The sequence below is a fragment of the Mizuhopecten yessoensis genome, unplaced genomic scaffold (assembly GCF_002113885.1).
Source record: "Mizuhopecten yessoensis strain PY_sf001 unplaced genomic scaffold, ASM211388v2 scaffold477, whole genome shotgun sequence".
In the NCBI taxonomy this organism is placed as follows: domain Eukaryota; kingdom Metazoa; phylum Mollusca; class Bivalvia; order Pectinida; family Pectinidae; genus Mizuhopecten; species Mizuhopecten yessoensis.
Window position 1 is genome coordinate 258254 of NW_018403566.1, and position 20870 is coordinate 279123.

General features: G+C 43.8%; 1 protein-coding gene across 2 annotated transcripts in view; it reads right to left on the reverse strand.

Moving 5' to 3' along the window:
* LOC110449693 overlaps nt 1–20870 on the reverse strand; it is a 34579-nt gene that overhangs the window by 9118 nt on the left and 4591 nt on the right. Inside the window, exons 1-4 of one of the 2 annotated variants that reach the window (XM_021496730.1) lie at nt 17549–17671; nt 14088–14290; nt 6401–6666; nt 5400–5624 (exon numbers count right to left, since the gene is read on the reverse strand). In XM_021496730.1, the coding sequence (XP_021352405.1) occupies nt 5400–5624; nt 6401–6666; nt 14088–14290; nt 17549–17641 (787 nt within the window). In that variant the 5' untranslated portion in view covers nt 17642–17671. Of the gene's footprint in view, nt 1–5399; nt 5625–6400; nt 6667–14087; nt 14291–17548; nt 17672–20870 lie in introns of those variants that run through there. The other variant, XM_021496722.1, reaches the window with a different exon arrangement.

Genomic DNA, 20870 nt, shown 5'->3' on the forward strand with positions numbered 1-20870 from the left:
CATACTATCAAACTGCTACCTAATACTGATAATGCTAACCCAAATTGAATTACTTCCAATGGAAATTAAACAAATGTTGGTCCAAAATGTGATTTCCCTATATAAACTATAGTAAAGTTTACCCCCTCCCCAGGGGGAAACGTGAGACCCCAGGGTCATGAAATTCACAATTTTGGTAAAGCACCTTAAGACCCTTCCATCTATGAAGAGTATTTGATTTTACCATATCTGGGTCTTGAGAAGAAGATTTTTGAAATTTTAGTCAATACAACCCTTTTTGGCCCCGCCCCTCATGCCCCTGGAGGCTTGGGACTAAACTGGCCACTATTTTTGTTGACCTTTGTCCATGGAAGGTTCCTGCAAAATTTCATTGAAATTGGTTCAGGGGTTTGGAGAAAAAGAATTTTTAAATTTTAGTCAATTGGACCCTTTTTGGCCCCCGCCCCTCATGCCCCTGGAGGCTTGGGAGGGGGCTTGCCACTATTTTTGTTTACCTTTGTCCATGGAAGATCCCTTCTAAATTTCATTGAAATTGGTTCAGGGGTTCTGGAGAAGAAGTCGAAAATGTAATTTGTTTACGGACGCACGACGGACGACGGACGACGACGGACAAAAGGTGACCTAAAAACCACATAAGGTAGTCTCTACACGTAAAAGGGTGAAGGATCTGAGGCAGGTAAAATGAAAGAGATGGGAAGTGAACTGAGAAGGGCTCCATGCACACATAGAAGGATAAAGGTCCTAGGATCTGGTAAGAGTACACAGAGGGGAGAGGTGACCTGATGTAGCAACAGTATACAGAGAGGAGATGTAACCTGATGTAGCAACAGTATACAGAGAGGAGATGTGACCTGATGTAGCAAAAGTACATAGAAAGGAGAGGTGACCTGATGAAGCAACAGTATACAGAGGGGAGAGGTGACCTGATGTAGCAACAGTACAAAGAGGGGAGAGGTGACCTGATGTAGCAACAGTATACAGAGGGGAGAGGTGACCTGATGTAGCAACAGTATACAGAGGGGAGAGGTGACCTGAGGTAGCCACAGTGCAGAGAGGTGAGAGGTGACCTGAAGTAGCCACAGTATACAGAGGGGAGAGGTGACCTGAGGTAGTCACAGTACATTGAGGGGAGATGTGACCTGATGTAGCAACAGTACATAGAAAGGAGAGGTGACCTGATGTAGCAACAGTATACAGAGGGGAGAGGTGACCTGAGGTAGCCACAGTGCAGAGAGGGGAGAGGTGACCTGAAGTAGCCACAGTATACAGAGAGGACAGGTGACCTGATGTTGCAACAGTATACAGAGAGGACAGGTGACCTGATGTAGCAACAGTATACAGAGAGGAGATGTGACCTGAGGTAGCAACAGTACATAGAAAGGAGAGGTGACCTGATGTAGCACCAGTATACAGAGAGGAGAGGTGAACTAAGGTAGCCACAGTACATAGAGGGGAGAGGTGACCTGAGGTAGTCACAGTACATAGAAAGGAGAGGTGAACTGAGGTAGCCACAGTACATAGAAAGGAGAGGTGACCTGATGTAGCAGCAGTATACAGAGAGGAGAGGTGACCTGAGGTAGCCACAGTACATAGAAAGGAGAGGTGAACTGAGGTAGTCACAGTACATAAAGAGGAGAGGTGAACTGAGGTAGCCACAGTACATAGAAAGGAGAGGTGACCTGATGTAGCAGCAGTATACAGAGAGGAGAGGTGACCTGAGGTAGCCACAGTACATAGAAAGGAGAGGTGAACTGAGGTAGTCACAGTACATAAAGAGGAGAGGTGAACTGAGGTAGCCACAGTACATAGAAAGGAGAGGTGACCTGATGTAGCAACAGTATACAGAGAGGAGAGGTGACCTGAGGTAGCCACAGTACATAGAAAGGAGAGGTGAACTGAGGTAGTCACAGTACATAAAGAGGAGAGGTGAACTGAGGTAGCCACAGTACATAGAAAGGAGAGGTGACCTGATGTAGCAACAGTATACAGAGGGGAGAGGTGACCTGACGTAGCCCCAGTATACAGAGAGGATAGGTGACCTGACATAGCCCCAGTATACAGAGGGGAGAGGTGACCGGATGTAGCCCCAGTATACAGAGAGGACAGGTGACCTGACATAGCCCCAGTATACAGAGGGTAGAGGTGACCTGATGTAGCAACTGTATACAGATAGGAGGTGACCTGAGGTAGCCACAGTACATTGAGGGGAGAGGTGACCTGAGGAAGTCACAGTGCACAAAGGTTAGAGGTACCACGTGGTAGCCGCAGTGCATAAAGGGAAGAGGTGACATGAGGTAGCCACATTACACAGAGGGGAGTGGGGACCTGAAGTAGTCACAGGACATTGCGGGAAGAGGTGACCTGAGGAAGTCACAGTGCACAAAGGTTAGAGGTACCTCGTGGTAGCCGCAGTGCATAAAGGGGAGAGGTGATCTGAGGTAGTCACAGTACATTGAGGGGCGAGGTGACCTGAGGTAGTCACAGTAAATTGAGGTTAGAGGTACCACGTGGCTACCTCAGGTCACCTCCTATCTGTATACAGTTGCTACATCAGGTCACCTCTACCCTCGGTATACTGGGGCTATGTCAGGTCACCTCTACCCCCTGTATACTGGGGCTATGTCAGGTCACCTGTCCTCTCTGTATACTGTACTTCAGGTCACCTTTCCTCTCTATTATCTCAGATCCCCTCTCCCCTCAATGTACTATAGCTACCTCAGATCAACTCTCCCCTTAGTGTACTGTGGCTACTTCAGGTCACCTCCTATCTTTATACAGTTTCTACATCAGGTCACCTCTACCCTCGGTATACTGGGGCTATGTCAGGTCACCTATCCTCACCTCAGGTCAACTCTCCCCTCTGTGTACTGCTCAATGTACTATAGCTATCTCAGATCCCCTCTCCCCTCTATGTACTGTGACTAGCTCAGGTCACCTCTCCCCTCAATGTAGTGTGACTACCTCAGGTCACCTCTCCCCTACTGTAGCTTGGTACATAGGGATTTATATGTATACCAAGCTACAGTATACATATAAATCTTTATGTACCAAGCTACAGTATACATATAAAGAGGTGACCTGAAGTAGCCACAGGACACAGAGGGGAGAGTTGAACTGAGGTAGTCACAGTATACATAGCGGAGAGGTGACCTGAGGTTGGTAAGAGTACACAGAGGGGAGAGGTGACCTGAGGTAGCCACAGCACATTGAGGGAAGAGGTGACCTTAGGAATTCACACTGCACAGAGGGGAGAGGGACCACGTGGTAGCCACAGTGCATAAAGAGGAGAGGTGACCTGAAGTAGCCACAGGACACAGAGGGGAGAGTTGAACTGAGGTAGTCACAGTATACATAGGGGAGAGGTGACCTGAGGTAGTCACACTACATTGAGGGGAGAGGTGACCTTATGTAGTGTGACCTGAGGTAGTCACAGTACATTGAGGTTAGAGGTACCACATGGTAGCCGCAGTGCATCTGACATAGCCCCAGTATACAGAGGGTAGAGGTGACCTGACATAGCCCCAGTATACAGAGGGGAGAGGTGACCTGAGGTGGCCACTGTACATAGAGAGGAAAAGTGACCTGAAGTAGCCACAGTACACAGAGGGGACCTGAGGTAGTCACAGAACATTGAGGGAAGAGATGACCTTAGGAATTCACACTGCACAGAGGGGAGAGGGACCACGTGGTAGCCACAGTGCATAAAGGGGAGAGGTGACCTGAAGTAGCCACAGGACACAGAGGGGAGAGTTGAACTGAGGTAGTCACAGTATACATAGCGGAGAGGTGACCTGAGGTTGGTAAGAGCGCACAGAGGGGAGAGGTGACCTGATGTAGCAACAGTATACAGATAGGAGGTGACCTGAGGTAGCCACAGTAGGTTGAGGGGAGAGGTGACCTGAGGAGTCACAGTGCACAAAGGTTAGAGGTACCACATGGTAGCCACAGTGCATAAGGAGGAGAGGAGACCTGAAGTAGCCACAGTACACAGAGGGGACCTGAGGTAGTCACAGAACATTGAGGGAAGAGATGACCTTAGGAATTCACACTGCACAGAGGTGAGAGGTCCCACGTGGTAGCCACAGTGCATAAAGAGGAGAGGTGACATGAAGTAGCCACAGTACACAGAGGGGACCTGAGGTAGTCACAGCACATTGAGGGAAGAGGTGACCTTAGGAATTCACACTGCACAGAGGGGAGAGGGACCACGTGGTAGCCACAGTGCATAAAGGGAAGAGGTGACCTGAGGTGGCCACTGTACATAGAGAGGGAAGGTGACCTGAAGTAGCCACAGTACACTAAGGGGAGAGTTGATCTGAGGTAGCTATAGTACATTGAGGGGAGAGGCCTGAGGTAGTCACAGTACATTGAGGGGCGAGGTGACCTGAGGTAGTCACAGTAAATTGAGGTTAGAGGTACCACGTGGTAGTCACAGTGCATTAGAAAGGAGAGGTGAACTGAGGTAGTCACAGTACATAAAGAGGAGAGGTGAACTGAGGTAGCCACAGTACATTGAGGGGTGAGGTGACCTGAGGAAGTCACAGTACATAGAGGGGAGGGGTGACCTGAGGTGGCCACTGTACATAGAGAGGAAAGGTGACCTGAAGTAGCCACAGTACACAGAGGGGACCTGAGGTAGTCACAGCACATTGAGGGAAGAGGTGACCTTAGGAATTCACACTGCACAGAGGTGAGAGGTACCACGTGGTAGCCACAGTGCATAAAGGGGAGAGGTGATCTGAGGTAGTCACAGTACATTGAGGGGAGAGGTGACCTGAGGTAGTCACAGTATATAGAGGGGAGAGGGGATCCGAGGTAGCTATAGTACATTGAGGGGAGAGGTGACCTTATGTAGTCACAGTATATAGAGGGGAGAGGGGATCTGAGGTAGCTATAGTACATTGAGGGGAGAGGTGACCTTAGTTAGTCACAGTATATAGAGGGGAGAGGGGATCTGAGGTAGCTATAGTACATTGAGGGGAGAGGTGACCTTGGTTAGTCACAGTATATAGAGGGGAGAGGGGATCTGAGATAGCTATAGTACATTGAGGGGAGAGGTGACCTTAGTTAGTCACAGTATATAGAGGGGAGAGTTGATCTGAGATAGCTATAGTACATTGAGGGGAGAGGTGACCTTAGGTAGTCACAGTATATAGAGGGGAGAGTTGATCTGAGGTAGCTATAGTACATTGAGGGGAGAGGTCACATTTCAGCAAGTGTTGATCCGATGTATGTAGCCACAACACACAGAAATATGTCCATGAGGGAAATACTTTCACTGTCAAAAGACCTCTTGTCAGAGTTGAGAGGAACTAAACTCCTTCTGCGATTGGAACAAATTTTTTAAAGTTTTTTTTTTTAAATGGCCAGTGCTATCAGTGATTATCAGGAACACCTACCCATAAGTGGAGTTTTTGAATTCCCAAGGGGAGATTCACTTCTTTCATTGTTCGTTGATGAGTTGAAGCAAACCGTTTTCTTTCGGAGTTTATAACCAAAGAAGATTAACAGTCCAATGATCATGAGGATGCCAACTACGTAGAGGACTATAGTGATTACGGCATACTGTTCGTGATGATCTCGGCTTCTTTTACCTTCCTCCTTCACTGTCTTTTCCAGGTGCCCTGGAAGTCAAAATGTTTACTGTGTAATAAAGTTTGGTTGATGTGTGAAGTATTTTGAATTGAGCAGTAGACACATCATATGATTATTATACACTGTTACAGATTATAAGGTTTTCTATGCTAGGTTATATAGAACTGTAGGAAAAGTTAATACCCTGAAGGATCTGTTCCTGTGAGAAGTCAAATTTTCTACAGACTATTATTTTTTGAGCCAGACTTAATTTTGAAGAGAATATGAGAAAATGAAAAAAACAAAGAAAATGATAGGTACGTGTGCTTGTTTTTATTTGCTTAGGTCGGTCAAAACATGCAAATTTAATATATCGGGAAATATGTGATATTTGGTAAAAATTATCATTTCGATTGTATGTAAAACAAATTCATACCACATCTTCCAAGCATGTTTTCAGAAGTCTATGAATATTTGCAATATTGATAAGAATTGTATTTTCTCTTAAATTATAGAAGTGAATACTCTTTAAATTATACTTTGATCTCAAAAATGCAATTGATGGTACCTTCAATAAGATTCATCAGTTTGGAAATATGTAATATCAAAGTTTTACTTTTTCCAAAAACAACCGTGTTGTAACATTTCAGGACTGCCTGGTCCCTTTGTCAAGCTAATTATAAGAGATCTTCGAGATGTTGTAACATTTCAGGACTGACTTAAAACTAGAGAGAAGGGACAGCCTTATATAACTATAATGTGACTTTAACCACAAGTGACAATACTATTTAACTGCTTGTATTTAAAGGACTGACATGAGACCTACCTATGTTTTGTCTAGGAACAGTTCCCTGGACTGATTTGTGTTTGGTGCTTTCTGTTTGTGCAATGTAGTCCTCTGGGTTTGATGCATTTGTGTCTACTGAACTAGTGGGTTTAATACCACCTGGTGAATTGGTGACCTTGACATCTGGTGAAGTGGTGACCTTGACATCTGGTGAACTGGTGACCTTAACTTCTGGTGAACTGGTGGTCTTCTGTATCTTGTTACAAACACCATCATCGTCATCCCAGTTTGACTCCTGAACGTATCTGCAACATAATACAATAGGACCAATGTATCCCTCACTTTTTATTCATTCCATATCTATGACCTTCAAGGTGGGTCAAGGTACCTCTGTTGGAAGAATATTATTACTCTATAACGTTACGTAGCTTTGTTGGAAGAATTTAACTTATTTTATTTAAACAAGCTTCAAAGTTCTAGCAGGTCATTCATCCCAAACTTAATATCCCTACTGGTTGTTCTTAAGTGGTTTACAGGTTTTGACAAATTTGACCCCTGTAGCCTTGAAAATTGGATAAAGGTCATTCATATAATGATTACACTCATCATAAGTATACTACTTGTCAAATTTTCAAGAGTGTTTTATAAGATTATATAAATTAATTCACCTGTATGGCTTAAAGTGATATTCAAGGTATTTTATACACATATTAATTTCTGATCACATATAAACCTAAATGTACCAAGCTTCTGGTCACATATAAATCTCTATGTCAGCAAGTTCTGGTCACATATAAATTTCTATGTCAGCAAGTTCTGGTCACATATAAATCTCTATGTACCAAGCTACAGTATACATATAAATCTCTATGTACCAAGCTACATGTCACATATAAATCTCTATGTCAGCAAGTTCTGGTCACATATAAATCTCTATGTACCAAGCTATATGTCACATATAAATCTCTACGGCCCCAAGCTACATGTAACATATAAATTTCTATTTCAGCAAGCTTCTAGTCACATATAAATCTCTATGTACCAAGCTACAGTATACAGATATATCTCTATATACCAAGATACAGTATACATATAAATCTTTATATACCAAGCTACAGTATTCATATAAATCTCTTTGTACCAAGCTACAGTATACATATATATATCTATATACCAAGCTACAGCATACATATATATCTCTATATACAAAGCTACAGTATACATATAGATCTCTATGTACCAAGCTATATGTCACATATAAATCTCTACGGCCCCAAGCTACATGTAACATATAAATTTCTATTTCAGCAAGCTTCTAGTCACATATAAATCTCTATGTCAGCAAGTTCTGGTCACATATACATCTCTATGTACCAAGCTATCTGTCACATATAAATCTCTACGGCCCCAAGCTACATGTAACATATAAATTTCTATTTCAGCAAGCTTCTAGTCACATATACATCTCTATGTACCAAGCTATCTGTCACATATAAATCTCTACGGCCCCAAGCTACATGTAACATATAAATTTCTATTTCAGCAAGCTTCTAGTCACATATAAATCTCTATGTAACAAGCTACAGTATACATATGAATCTCTATATACCAAGCTACACTATACATATAAATCTTTATGGACCAAGCTACATGTCACATCTAAATCTCTATGTCAGCAAGTTCTGGTCACATATACATCTCTATGTACCAAGCTATCTGTCACATATAAATCTCTACGGCCCCAAGCTACATGTAACATATAAATTTCTATTTCAGCAAGCTTCTAGTCCCATATAAATCTCTATGTACAAAGCTACAGTATACATATATATCTCTATATACCAAGCTACAGTATACATATAAATCCCTATGTACCAAGCTACAGTAAACATATATATCTCTATATACCAAGCTACAGTATACATATAAATCTTTATGTACCAAGCTACATGTCACATATAAATCTCTATGTCAGCAAGCTACATATACAAGAGGCACACAGGGTCTGTTTGCTCACCTGGATATCTAAGCAATCATGGCAAAACATTCTCCAAATGAGATCCAAGGGAATATGCCAGACCCAATTCTACTCCCTTGTAGCATATCTGTATTAGATTTTTCATGCCCAGCAATTCTATGTATGGTTATGGGGTGGGGATCTCAACTGTTTCCAAGCTGTGACTCAGAAACTAGGTCCCTAGGGTTGTGGCCAGACCCCAGGATCTATTCTAATATCATGACTGCATTTGTCTCTTTTTGCCCAGCATTTGTATATATAGTTTTGGGGTGGGGGTCTAAACAGTTTCAAAGTTATGACCCAGGGGTTAAGTCTGCAAGGGTGGGGCAGACCCTGGAGTCAATTCTAATATCATGACAGCATTTGTCTCTTTATGCCCAACAATTGTTTATATAGTTTTAGGGTGGGGATCTTAACCATTTTAAAGTTATGACCCAGGAGTTTAATCTCAAAGGATGGGGCAGTACCCAAAGCCATCCTGGAAGCATATGTGCATTCATCTCTTTATACTCAGCAATTGTATATATGGTTATAGGGTGGGGATCTCAACTGTTTCCAAGCTATGACTCAGAAACTAGGTCCATAGGGGTTCGGTCAGACCCCAGGGTCTATTCTAATACAAGAGGCCCAAGAGGGCCTGTATCGCTCACCTAAATATTTAAGAAGTCATAGCAAAATATTCTCATTCAATATTATATTGCACTAAAAATATTTCCCTCGCAAACTTTGTTGGCTCCATCTGTTGAAACTACCAGCAAAATATTATTATAAGATTCTATGCTTTTTGATTCTTCTTCAGAAGTTGCTTGACATATTTTCCCCTGTGATCTTGTAAGTAGGTGCTCAAGAACAAATCCATTAAAATGTTGTTGACCTCTGTGACCTCTAAAGTAGGTTGAGGTCATTTTCATTTGCAAACTTTGGTGAGCTCTATCCCGGGAAGCCACCAGCCAAATATTATAATTTTATGCCTTTTAAACTCCAGAAGAAGCTGTTTGAACTGTTTGACATATTTGAACGCTGTGACCTTGAAAGTAGGTCAAGGTCATTTTCATTCCTAAACTTTGTTGGGCCCTATCCCTGGAAGCCATCAACCAAATATGAAGATTCTATACCTTTTAATTCTTCAGAAGAAGTCGTTTGAAGTTTTTGACATATTTGACCCCTGTGACCTTGAAAGTAGGTCAAGGTCATTTTCATTCCTAAACTTTGTTGGGCCCTATCCCTGGAAGCCATCAACCAAATATGAAGATTCTATACCTTTTAATTCTTCAGAAGAAGTCGTTTGAAGTTTTTGACATATTTGACCCCTGGGACCTTGAAAGTAGGTCAAATTAATAGCCATTCTAAAACTTTGTTGGTCTCTATCACAGGAACCCCCCAGCCAAATATAAAGATTCTAGACCTTTCAGTTCTTCAGAAGAAGTCATTTGAAGTGTCTGACATATTTGACTCCTGTGACCTTGAAAGAAGGTCAAGGTCATTTTCATTCTTAAACTTTGTTGGGCCCTATCCCTGGAAGCCATCAACCAAATATGAAGATTCTATACCTTTTAATTCTTCAGAAGAAGTCGTTTGAAGTTTTTGACATATTTGACCCCTGTGACCTTGAAAGTAGGTCAAATTAATTGCCATTCTAAAACTTTGTTGGTCTCTATCACAGGAAGCCACCAGCCAAATATAAAGATTCTATACCTTTCAGTTCTTCAGAAGAAGTCATTTGAAGTGTTTGACACATTTGACCCTTTTGACCTTGAAAGTAGGTCAAGGTCATTTTCATTCTTAAACTTTGTTGGGCCCTATCCCTGGAAGCCATCAACCAAATATGAAGATTCTATACCTTTTAGTTCTTTAGAAGAAGTCGTTTGAAGTTTTTGACATATTTGACCCCTGTGACCTTGAAAACAGGTCAAGGTCATTTTCGTTCTCAAACTTTGTAGGGCTCCTACCAACGAAGCTTTCAGCCAAATATCATGACTCTAGGCCTGTCCGTTCTTTAGAAGAAGTTGTTTATAGGAGAAGTTGATGGACGAGGACGGACGGTCGGACGGACGACGGACGGACGAAGGACGCCGCGCCACGCACACTTCGTGCCAGGTGAGCTAATGATGACTGCATTCGTCTCTTTACTCCCAGCATTTGTATATATACCGTTTTGGGGTGGGGATCTCAACCGTTTTAAAGTTATGACCAAGGGACTATGTCTCCCAATGGTGGGGCCAGACCCCTGAGCAATTCTGGAAGCATATGTGCATTTTTCTCTTCATAGGGTGGGGATATCAACCATTTCCAAGCAATAAACTATTCTTGGCCCCACCCTTTAGCCAAGGGGGTCAGCCCCACTACTTGTACAATTTGAATCCCTGTCTCCAATGAATGATAACAACCAAATATGATTGATATCCAGTGCATAGTTCTACAGAAGAAGTCATTAATAGCAATATAGCCAAATACCCTTTTTTGGCCCCGCCCCTCAGCCCCCTGGGGGGACAGCCCAACCACTTGTACAATTTTGAATCCCCGCCTCTCATGAATACTTCTGACCAAATATGATTGATATCCAGCGCATAGTTCTACAGAAGAAGTAGTTTATAGCAATATAACCAAATCGTCCCCTTTTGGCCCCGCCCCTCAGCCCCCTGGGAGGTTAACCTTACCATTTATTCAATTTTGAATCCCCACCACCTAGGGATGCTTCCAATCAAATTTAGTTAAATTCAAATCAGTCGTTTGAAGAAATTGTTGACGGACGGAAGAGGGACTTTGGACGCCACGGTATGGCATAAGCTCACCTTGGTCCATCGGACCAGGTGAGCTAATAATCTAACATGCTATAATACTCCTGATATATATAAGTTGTGACAACTTCATGCTTTCTATCTTATGATGACATTCTGGTAAGTTTATGAAGTTTATTATCACAGCTCATTTATACGCTTGTCATATTATTCTGTGAATCATATTAATTTTTATTTTCACAATCACATTGATAAACTGCGAAATTGCAAAAGTATCCTGCTATTTTCCTTCTACAAGCTACTGACCAAACATCATGTCTCTAGACCATATCATTCTTGAGATGAAGTAGTCGGAGCATTTGAACATTCCAATATTTTCACTAGGGCTGCAATAATAAATCAACGTGACGATACGATACTGTAGCCACAATGTGATACATATCATGGTACATAAAGTAGCAGTCGAAGCAATGGAAAAGATAGGTTATAAATCTTAGATGGCAATATTACCCTGGAAATAGACTTGGTCAAAAATGGGCATGACTTGACAATGCATGTCTTTACACGTGCAGACTGACAACAACAGAAGCTCACTTAGCTTTTTGGGCTGGGTAGGCTAATAAACATCTATACAGAATCAGGGTCAGGTGAGCTAATAAACATCTATACAGAATCAGGGCCAGGTGAGCTAATAAACATCTATACATAATCAGGGTCAGGTGAGCTAATAAACATCTACACAGAATCAAGGTCAGGTGAGCTAATAAACATCTATAAAGACTCAGGGCCAGGTGAGCTAATAAACATCTATACAGAATCAGGGACAGTCGAGCTAATAAACATCTTTAAAGAATCAGGGCCAGGTGAGCTAATAAACATCTATACAGAATCAGGGTTAGGTGAGCTAATAAACATCTATACAGAATCAGGGCCAGGTGAACTAATAAACATCTATACAGAATCAAGGTCAGGTGAGCTAATAAACATCTCTAAAGAATCAGGGCCAGGTGAGCTAATAAACATCCACACAGAATCAGGGACAGGTGAGCTAATAAACATCTATACAGAATCAGGGCCAGGTGAACTAATAAACATCTATACAAAATCAGGGTCAGGTGAGCTAATAAACATCTACACAGAATCAAGGTCAGGTGAGCTAATAAACATCTATAAAGACTCAGGGCCAGGTGAGCTAATAAACATCTATACATAATCAGGGTCAGGTGAGCTAATAAACATCTATACAGAATCAGGGACAGTCGAGCTAATAAACATCTTTAAAGAATCAGGGCCAGGTGAGCTAATAAACATCCACACAGAATCAGGGTCGGGTGAACTAATAAACATCTATACAGAATCAGGGTAAGGTGAGCTAATAAACATCTATAAAGAATCAGGGGAAGGTGAGCCAATAAAGATCTATACAGAATCAGGGTTAGGTGAGCTAATAAACATCTATACAGAATCAGGGACAGTCGAGCTAATAAACATCTTTAAAGAATCAGGGCCAGGTGAGCTAATAAACATCCACACAGAATCAAGGTCAGGTGAGCTAATAAACATCTATAAAGAATCAGGGGCAGGTGAGCTAATAAACATCTATACAGAATCCAGGTCAGGTGAGCTAATAAACATCTATACAGAATCCAGGTCAGGTGAGCTAATAAACATCTATACAGAATCCAGGTCAGGTGAGCTAATAAACATCTATACAGAATCCAGGTCAGGTGAGCTAATAAACATCTATACAGAATCCAGGTCAGGTGAGCTAATAAACATCTATACAGAATCCAGGTCAGGTGAGCTAATAAACATCTATACAGAATCCGGGGCAGGTGAGCTAATAAACATCTATACAGAATCAGGGTCTGGTGAGCTAATAAACATCTATACAGAATCAGGGACAGTCGAGCTAATAAACATCTTTAAAGAATCAGGGTCAGGAGAGCTAATAAACATCCACACAGAATCAAGGTCAGGTGAGCTAATAAACATCTCTAAAGAATCAGGGCCAGGTGAGCTAATAAACATCCACACAGAATCAAGGTCAGGTGAGCTAATAAACATCTATAAAGAATCAGGGGCAGGTGAGCTAATAAACATCTATACAGAATCCGGGGCAGGTGAGCTAATAAACATCTATACAGAATCCGGGTCAGGGGAGCTAATAAACATCTATACAGAATCCGGGTCAGGTGAGCTAATAAACATCTATACAGAATCAGGGTCAGTCGAGCTAATAAACATCTTTAAAGAATCAGGGTCAGGTGAGCTAATAAACATCCACACAGAATCAAGGTCAGGTGAGCTAATAAACATCTATAAAGAATCAGGGCCAGGTGAGCTAATAAACATCTATACAGAATCAGGGTCAGGTGAACTCATAAACATCTATACAGAATCAGGGCCAGGTGAGCTAATAAACATCTATAAAGAATCAGGGCCAGGTGAGCTAATAAACATCCACACAGAATCAGGGTCAGGTGAGCTAATAAACATCTATAAAGAATCAGGGCCAGGTGAGCTAATAAACATCTATAAAGAATCAGGGCCAGGTGAGCTAATAAACATCCACACAGAATCAGGGTCAGGTGAACTAATAAACATCTATACAGAATCAGGGTAAGGTGAGCTAATAAACATCTATAAAGAATCAGGGCCAGGTGAGCTAATAAAAATCCACACAGAATCAGGGCCAGGTGAGCGCATAAACATCTATATAGAATCAGGATCAGGTGAGCTAATACACATCCACACAGAATCAGGGTCAGGTGAGCTAATAAACATCTATATATAATCAGGGCCAGGTGAGCTACTGAACATCTATATAGAATCAGGGTCAGGTGAACTAATAAACATCTATATACATGTATAATCAGGGCCAGGTGAGCTACTGAACATCTATATAGAATCAGCTGCTGCATGTCACATCTTGATACTGTGATATACAAGGTGTTTTAAAATCATTTACCCGTCCAAGCAAGGTCCACACTCAGACTTTCGGCTCTGTTTAGGTTTCCTCTTATACAGACGGTTCTTCTTGGTACAGTTACGGTCCAGACGACAGTAGCGCAGGTCTCTCCAGTCGCGCGTGTGCTGGTCGCTATATTGGCCCTTTGGACATTGCAAACAGATATGACATTGGAGAGCTCCTCGCTGTTCGTCTAGTGGACCCTGTTAATGCAACATATACCATCATTACCTTAGTTTCAGGGTCGACAGACATGGCATATCACCACAAAGAAGAAGAATTATTTCACACAATACTTTTTCCAGCGATGAACCATTCAACAATCAATATTTTACAATGGTTATTGAGTTAAAATTACTCTGTCCTCAGCAGAAGATACTCCCTCCTCACCAACAACATTAGAAACAGACTCCCATCTTACAGGGCAAAGTGATCTAGTCCTGATCTGCTTGAGAATATACCCTCTCCCCAACTACAATAGAAAGGAACTTCCTCCCTAACCATAACAGTAGAAAAGCTGCCCCCTTTAAAATATATAAATAAACTTTATTACAGTTATGAAATAAGTTATATCAATTTACATGAATCACTCCTGTTGGCCTAAATGGTAGTGCACTTGGAATGGGGGAGGAAAATAGGAGTACCCGGAGAAAACTTACATGATCATGATCAGGCAGGTGAACTTTTTAATGTCTGATTGAGGAATGGAATTCTGGCCAATTTCTAAGTGAAAAACAAGTATGCTTTTCAATGTGCCACCTGACCACATACAATGTACTAATGTAGATGTCCCTCCCCACCTACAATAGAAACGCATCCCGTCTCTGACCACAGTGGAAAGGAATCTCCTCCCCGACCACAGTTGAAAGGTCTCCCCTCCCCCACCACAGTAGAAAGGTATCCCCCCTCCACCACAGTAGAAAGGTATCCCCCCCCCCTCCACAATGGAAAGGTCTCCCCTCCCCACCCACAGAATAAAGGAATCCCCTCCCCACCCACAGAATAAAGGAATCCCCTCCCCACCAACAGTAGGAAGGTCAATCCCCTCCCCACCTACAGTAGAAAGGTATCCCCCACCACCACAGTAGAAAGGTATCCCCCCACAACGACCATCACCACAGTAGAAAATTCTCCCCTCCCCACCCACAGAATAAAGGTATCCCCTTTCCACCAACAGTAGGAAGGTATCCCCTCCCCACCCACAGTAGGAAGGTATCCCCTCCCCACCCACAGAACGAAGGTATCCCCTCCCTACCCAAAGAACGCAGGTATCCCCTCCCCACCAACAGAACAAAGGTATCCCCTCCCCACCCACAGTAGGAAGGTATCCCCTCCCCACCCACAGAACGAAGGTATCCCCTCCCCACCCAAATAAGGCAGGTATCCCCTCCCCACCAACAGAACAAAGGTATTCCCTCCCCATCCACAGTTGGAAGGTATCCCCTCCCCACCCACAGAACAAAGGTATCCCCTCCCCACCAACAGTAGGAAGGTTTCCCCTCCCCACCCACAGAACAAAGGTATCCCTTCCCTAACCACAGTAGAAAGAAATTCCCTCCCAAACCACAGTAGAAAGGTATCCCCTCCCCAACCCACAGAACAAAGGTATCCCCTTCCCACCAACAGTAGGAAGGTTTCCCCTCCCCACCCACAGAACAAAGGTATCCCTTCCCTAACCACAGTAGAACGGAATCCCCTCCCTGACCACAGTGGAAAGGTATCCCCTCCCTAACCACAGTAAAAAGGTATCTCCTCCCCAATCAGTTAGGAACCGACTCCCTAACCACAGTAGAAAGAAATTCCCTCCCCAACCACAGCAGAAAGGAATCCCCTCCCAAACCACAGTAGAAAGGCATCCCCTCCCCACCAACAGTAGAACAGGTATCCCCTCCCTAACCACAGCAGAAATGAATCCCCTCCCAAACCACAGCAGAAAGGAATCCCCTCCCCACCAACAGTAGAACAGGTGTCCCCTCCCCACCCACAGTAGGAAGGTATCCCCTCCCCACCCACAGTAGGAAGGTTTCCCTTCCCCAGCCACAGAACAAAGGTATCCCCTCCCCACCCACAGAACGAAGGTATCCCCTCCCCACCCACAGAAGGAAGGTATCCCCTCCCCACCCACAGAACGAAGGTATCCCCTCCCCACCCACAGAAGGAAGGTATCCCCTCCCCACCCACAGTAGGAAGGTTTCCCTTCCCCAGCCACAGAACAAAGGTATCCCCTCCCCACCCACAGAACGAAGGTATCCCCTCCCCACCCACAGAACAAAGGAATCCCCTCCCCACCAACAGTAGAAAGGTATCCCCTCCCCACCACCAGAACAAAGGTATCCCTTCCCTAACCACAGTAGAACGGAATCCCCTCCCCCACCACAGTGGAAAGGTATCCCCTCCCAAACCACAGTAGAACGGAATCCCCTCCCCCACCACAGTGGAAAGGTATCCCCTCCCAAACCACAGTAGAACGGAATCCCCTCCCCGACCACAGTGGAAAGGTATCCCCTCCCTAACCTCAGTAAAAAGGTATCTCCTCCCAAATCACAGTTAGGAACCGACTCCCTAACCACAGTAGAAAGAAATTCCCTCCCTAACCACAGTAGAAAGAAATTCCCTCCCTAACCACAGTAGAAAGAAATTCACTCCCAAACCACAGTAGAAAGGTATCCCCTCCCCACCCACAGAACGAAGGTATCCCCTCCCCACCCACAGAACAAAGGAATCCCCTTCCCACCAACAGTAGAAAGGTATCCCCTCCCCACCCACAGAACGAAGGTATCCCCTCCCCACCCACAGAAGGAAGGTATCCCCTCCCCACCCACAGAACGAAGGTATCCCCTCCCCACCCACAGAACGAAGGTATCCCCTCCCCACCCACAGAACAAAGGAATCCCCTCCCCACCCACAGAACAAAGGTATCCCTTCCCTAACCACAGTAGAAAGAAATTCCCTCCCAAACCACAGTAGGAAGGTATCCCCTCCCCAACCCACAGTAGGAAGGTATCCCCTCCCCACCCACAGAACAAAGGTATCCCCTTCACACCAACAGTAGGAAGGTATCCCCTCCCCACCCACAGAACAAAGGTATCCCTTCCCTAACCACAGTAGAACGGAATCCCCTCCCCGACCACAGTGGAAAGGTATCCCCCCCCCCCTTACCACAGTAGAAAGAAATTCCCTCCCCAACCACAGCAGAAAGGAATCCCCTCCCTAACCACAGCAGAAAGGAATCCCCTCCCCACCGACAGTAGAACAGGTAGCTCCTCCCCCTAAAAAATAGAAAGGTACCCCTCCCCACCAACAATAGAAATGCATCCCATCCCCATCCAGCAGTAAGACTGTAGCAGGTGATTTGTGCCGTTTACTAGATAAACAATGCAATGTGGAAAAATACTATGAACAAAGTACACACTTCATGTACACGTTGTTAAGTACAGTACACACAAATTGATTATTCATACCTGTATATATGTGAGTAGGCCACTCAATCCTAAATTACTACCTGTATTGTATACCTGGTGTCTAGACAGAATACTACAGACACCACTGAGCATGCTCAATGACCTCAATTACCAATCTACAAATAGGGGAAAATATCATACCCATTCATTGAAAATTGATGTAGTGGAAAAATGTAAACATTTCAATGATAGAATTACGCAATATCTTCAACAAGCAATGGCGGAAACTTACTCAAACAATCTAAAAAGAAAACTGACATGATCAGTCAGGTGACCCTTTAAATGTCCGATTGAGGAATGGAATTCTGGCCAATTTCTTAAATGAAAATCAAGTGTGCTTTTCAATTTTCCACCTGACCACATACACTGTACTAATGTAGGGTGTCCCTCCCCACCTACAGTAGAAAAGTATCCCCTCTCTGACCACAGCAGAAAGGAATCCCCTCTCCACCAACAGTAGACCAGGTATCCCCTCCCTAACCACAGCAGAAAGGAATCCCCTCCCCACCTACAGAAGAACAGGTATCCCCTCCCTAACCACAGCAGAAAGGAATCCCCTCCCTAACCACAGCAGAAAGGAATCCCCTCCCCACAGACAGTAGAACAGGTATCCCCTCCCTAACCACAGTAGAAAGGTATCCCCTCCCAGACTACAGTAGAAAGGTATCCCCCCCCAGACTACAGTAGAAAGGTATCCCCTCCAAGACTACAGTAGAAAGGTATCCCCTCCCAGACTGCAGTAGAAAGGTATCCCCTCCCAGACTACAGTAAAAAGGTATTCCCTCCCTAACCCTAGTAGAAAGGAATGGACTCCCCAACCACAGTAGAAAGGTATCCCCTCCCAGACTACAGTAGAAAGGGATCCCCTCCCAGACTACAGTAGAAAGGTATCCCCTCCCTAACCCTAGTAGAAAGGAATGGACTCCCCAACCACAGAAGAAAGGTATCCCCTCCCTAACCCTAGTAGAAAGGAATGGCCTCCCCAACCACAGTAGAAAGGTATCCCCTCCCTAACCCTAGTAGAGAGGAATCCCCTCCCAGACTTCAGTAGAAAGGTATCCCCTCCCAGACTACAGTAAAAAGGTATTCCCTCCCTAACCCTAGTAGAAAGGAATGGACTCCCCAACCACAGTAGAAAGGTATCCCCTCCCAGACTACAGTAAAAAGGTATTCCCTCCCTAACCCTAGTAGAAAGGAATGGACTCCCCAACCACAGTAGAAAGGTATCCCCTCCCAGACTACAGTAGAAAGGTAGCCCCTCCCAGACTACAGTAAAAAGGTATTCCCTCCCTAACCCTAGTAGAAAGGAATGGACTCCCCAACCACAGTAGAAAGGTATCCCCTCCCTAACCCTAGTAGAAAGGAATCCCCTCCCAGACTTCAGTAGAAAGGTATCCCCTCCCAGACTACAGTAGAAAGGTATTCCCTCCCAGACTACAGTAAAAAGGTATCCCCTTCCCAACCACAGTAGAAAGAAATTCCCTCCCTGACCACAGTAGAAAGGAATGGACTCCCCCGCCTACAATAGAAAGGAATCCCCTCCCTTACTACAGCAGAAAGGAGTCCCCTCCCTTACAACAGTAGAAAAAAATCCCCTCCCTGACTTCAGTAGAAAAGAATCCCCTCCCTGACTACAGTAGAAAGGTATCCCCTCCCCAACCACAATAGAAAGAGGAATCCCCTCCCCAACCACAATAGAACAGGTATCCCCTCCCCACATAAATTTGAAAGGTACCCCTCCCCACCAACAATAGAAAGAGGAATCCCCTCCCTATCCAGTAGTAAGACTGTAGCGTGTGATTTGTGCCATGCCCCTGTGCCGTTTACCAGATAAACAATGCAATGTGGAAAAATACTATGAACAAAGTACACATTACATGTACATGTTATTAAGTACAGTTCACACAAAATTGATTATTCATACCTATATGAGGTCACTCAATCCTAAATTACTACCTGTATTGTATGCCTCGTGTCTAGACAGAATACTACAGACACCACTGAGCATGCTCGTAGAGGAAAATATCATATCCGTTGAGAATTGACGTAGTGGAAAAATGTAAACATTTCAATGATAGAATTTCGCAATATCTTCAACAAGCACTGGCGGAAACTTACTCAAACAATCTGAAGGAAAATTTTAACTACTTTTAACAGACAATAGCGATAAACTCCTGTATACCTTTACAGACAGGGAACAATGACACAGCTTTTAACAGCTTTGCGCATATAAATTCACATGGAGATAAATAGGTAATAACCAGATATACTTTAAAGTGCCTGCATATCTCGCAGTAAAACATCATCACCTGAACACTACCATGACACCCTATCCCAAGCATAAACAAGAGGCTCAATGGCCTTAACGGTTACCGGAGTTTTAATCTAGTTTTACTTGTTCAATATTGTGATGCAACAAAAAAAACATATGGAAGTACATGTAACCAAAAACATCTTTCTGACTATGGATTTGCTTTTACAAAACTATGTTGGGAGTGTCTAACATTTATTAGAGCTCGTAAATATCAGTAAAATGATAAAATGATACCCACCAAAGAGAAATAGATAAGCTACAACCATATGACAAGAATTCCAACTAAGTTTGAATTATTTCCCACTTAAAATCAATAAAATAATACCAAAATAATGGAATCCCCGATATAACCCAGAGTAGTCAATACCCCCTGCCCAGGTAGAAAGGGGGAGAAACGTTGACCTATGGGTAATGAAAATCATCATTTTGGTAAAGCACCTGTTGACCTTTCCATCCACAAAGAGGATTTGATTCTAGCATATCTGGGTCTGAGGAAGAAGATTGTTAAGAGGAATCCCCTCCCCACCAACAGTAAAACAGGTATCCCCTCCCTAACCACAGTAGAAAGGAATCCCCTCCCTTACCACCACTCAGTACCCTGGAGGGTCAGACCCATCTTCTAATATAAACTCTCCACCACTCAGTACCCTGGAGGGTCAGACCCATCTTCTAGTATAAATCCTCCACCACTCAGTACCCTGGAGGGTCAGACCCATCTTCTAATATAAATTCTCCACCACTCAGTACCATGGAGGGTCAGACCCATCTTCTAGTATAAACTCTCCACCACTCAGTCCCCTGGAGGGTCAGACCCATCTTCTAGTATAAATCCTCCACCACTCAGTACCCTGGAGGGTCACACCCATCTTCTAGTATAAACCCTCCACCACTCAGTACCCTGGAGGGTCAGACTCATCTCAATTATAAACTCTCCACCACTCAGTACCCTGGAGGGACAGACCCATCTTCTAGTGACAACTCTCCACCACTCAGTACCCTGGGGGGTCA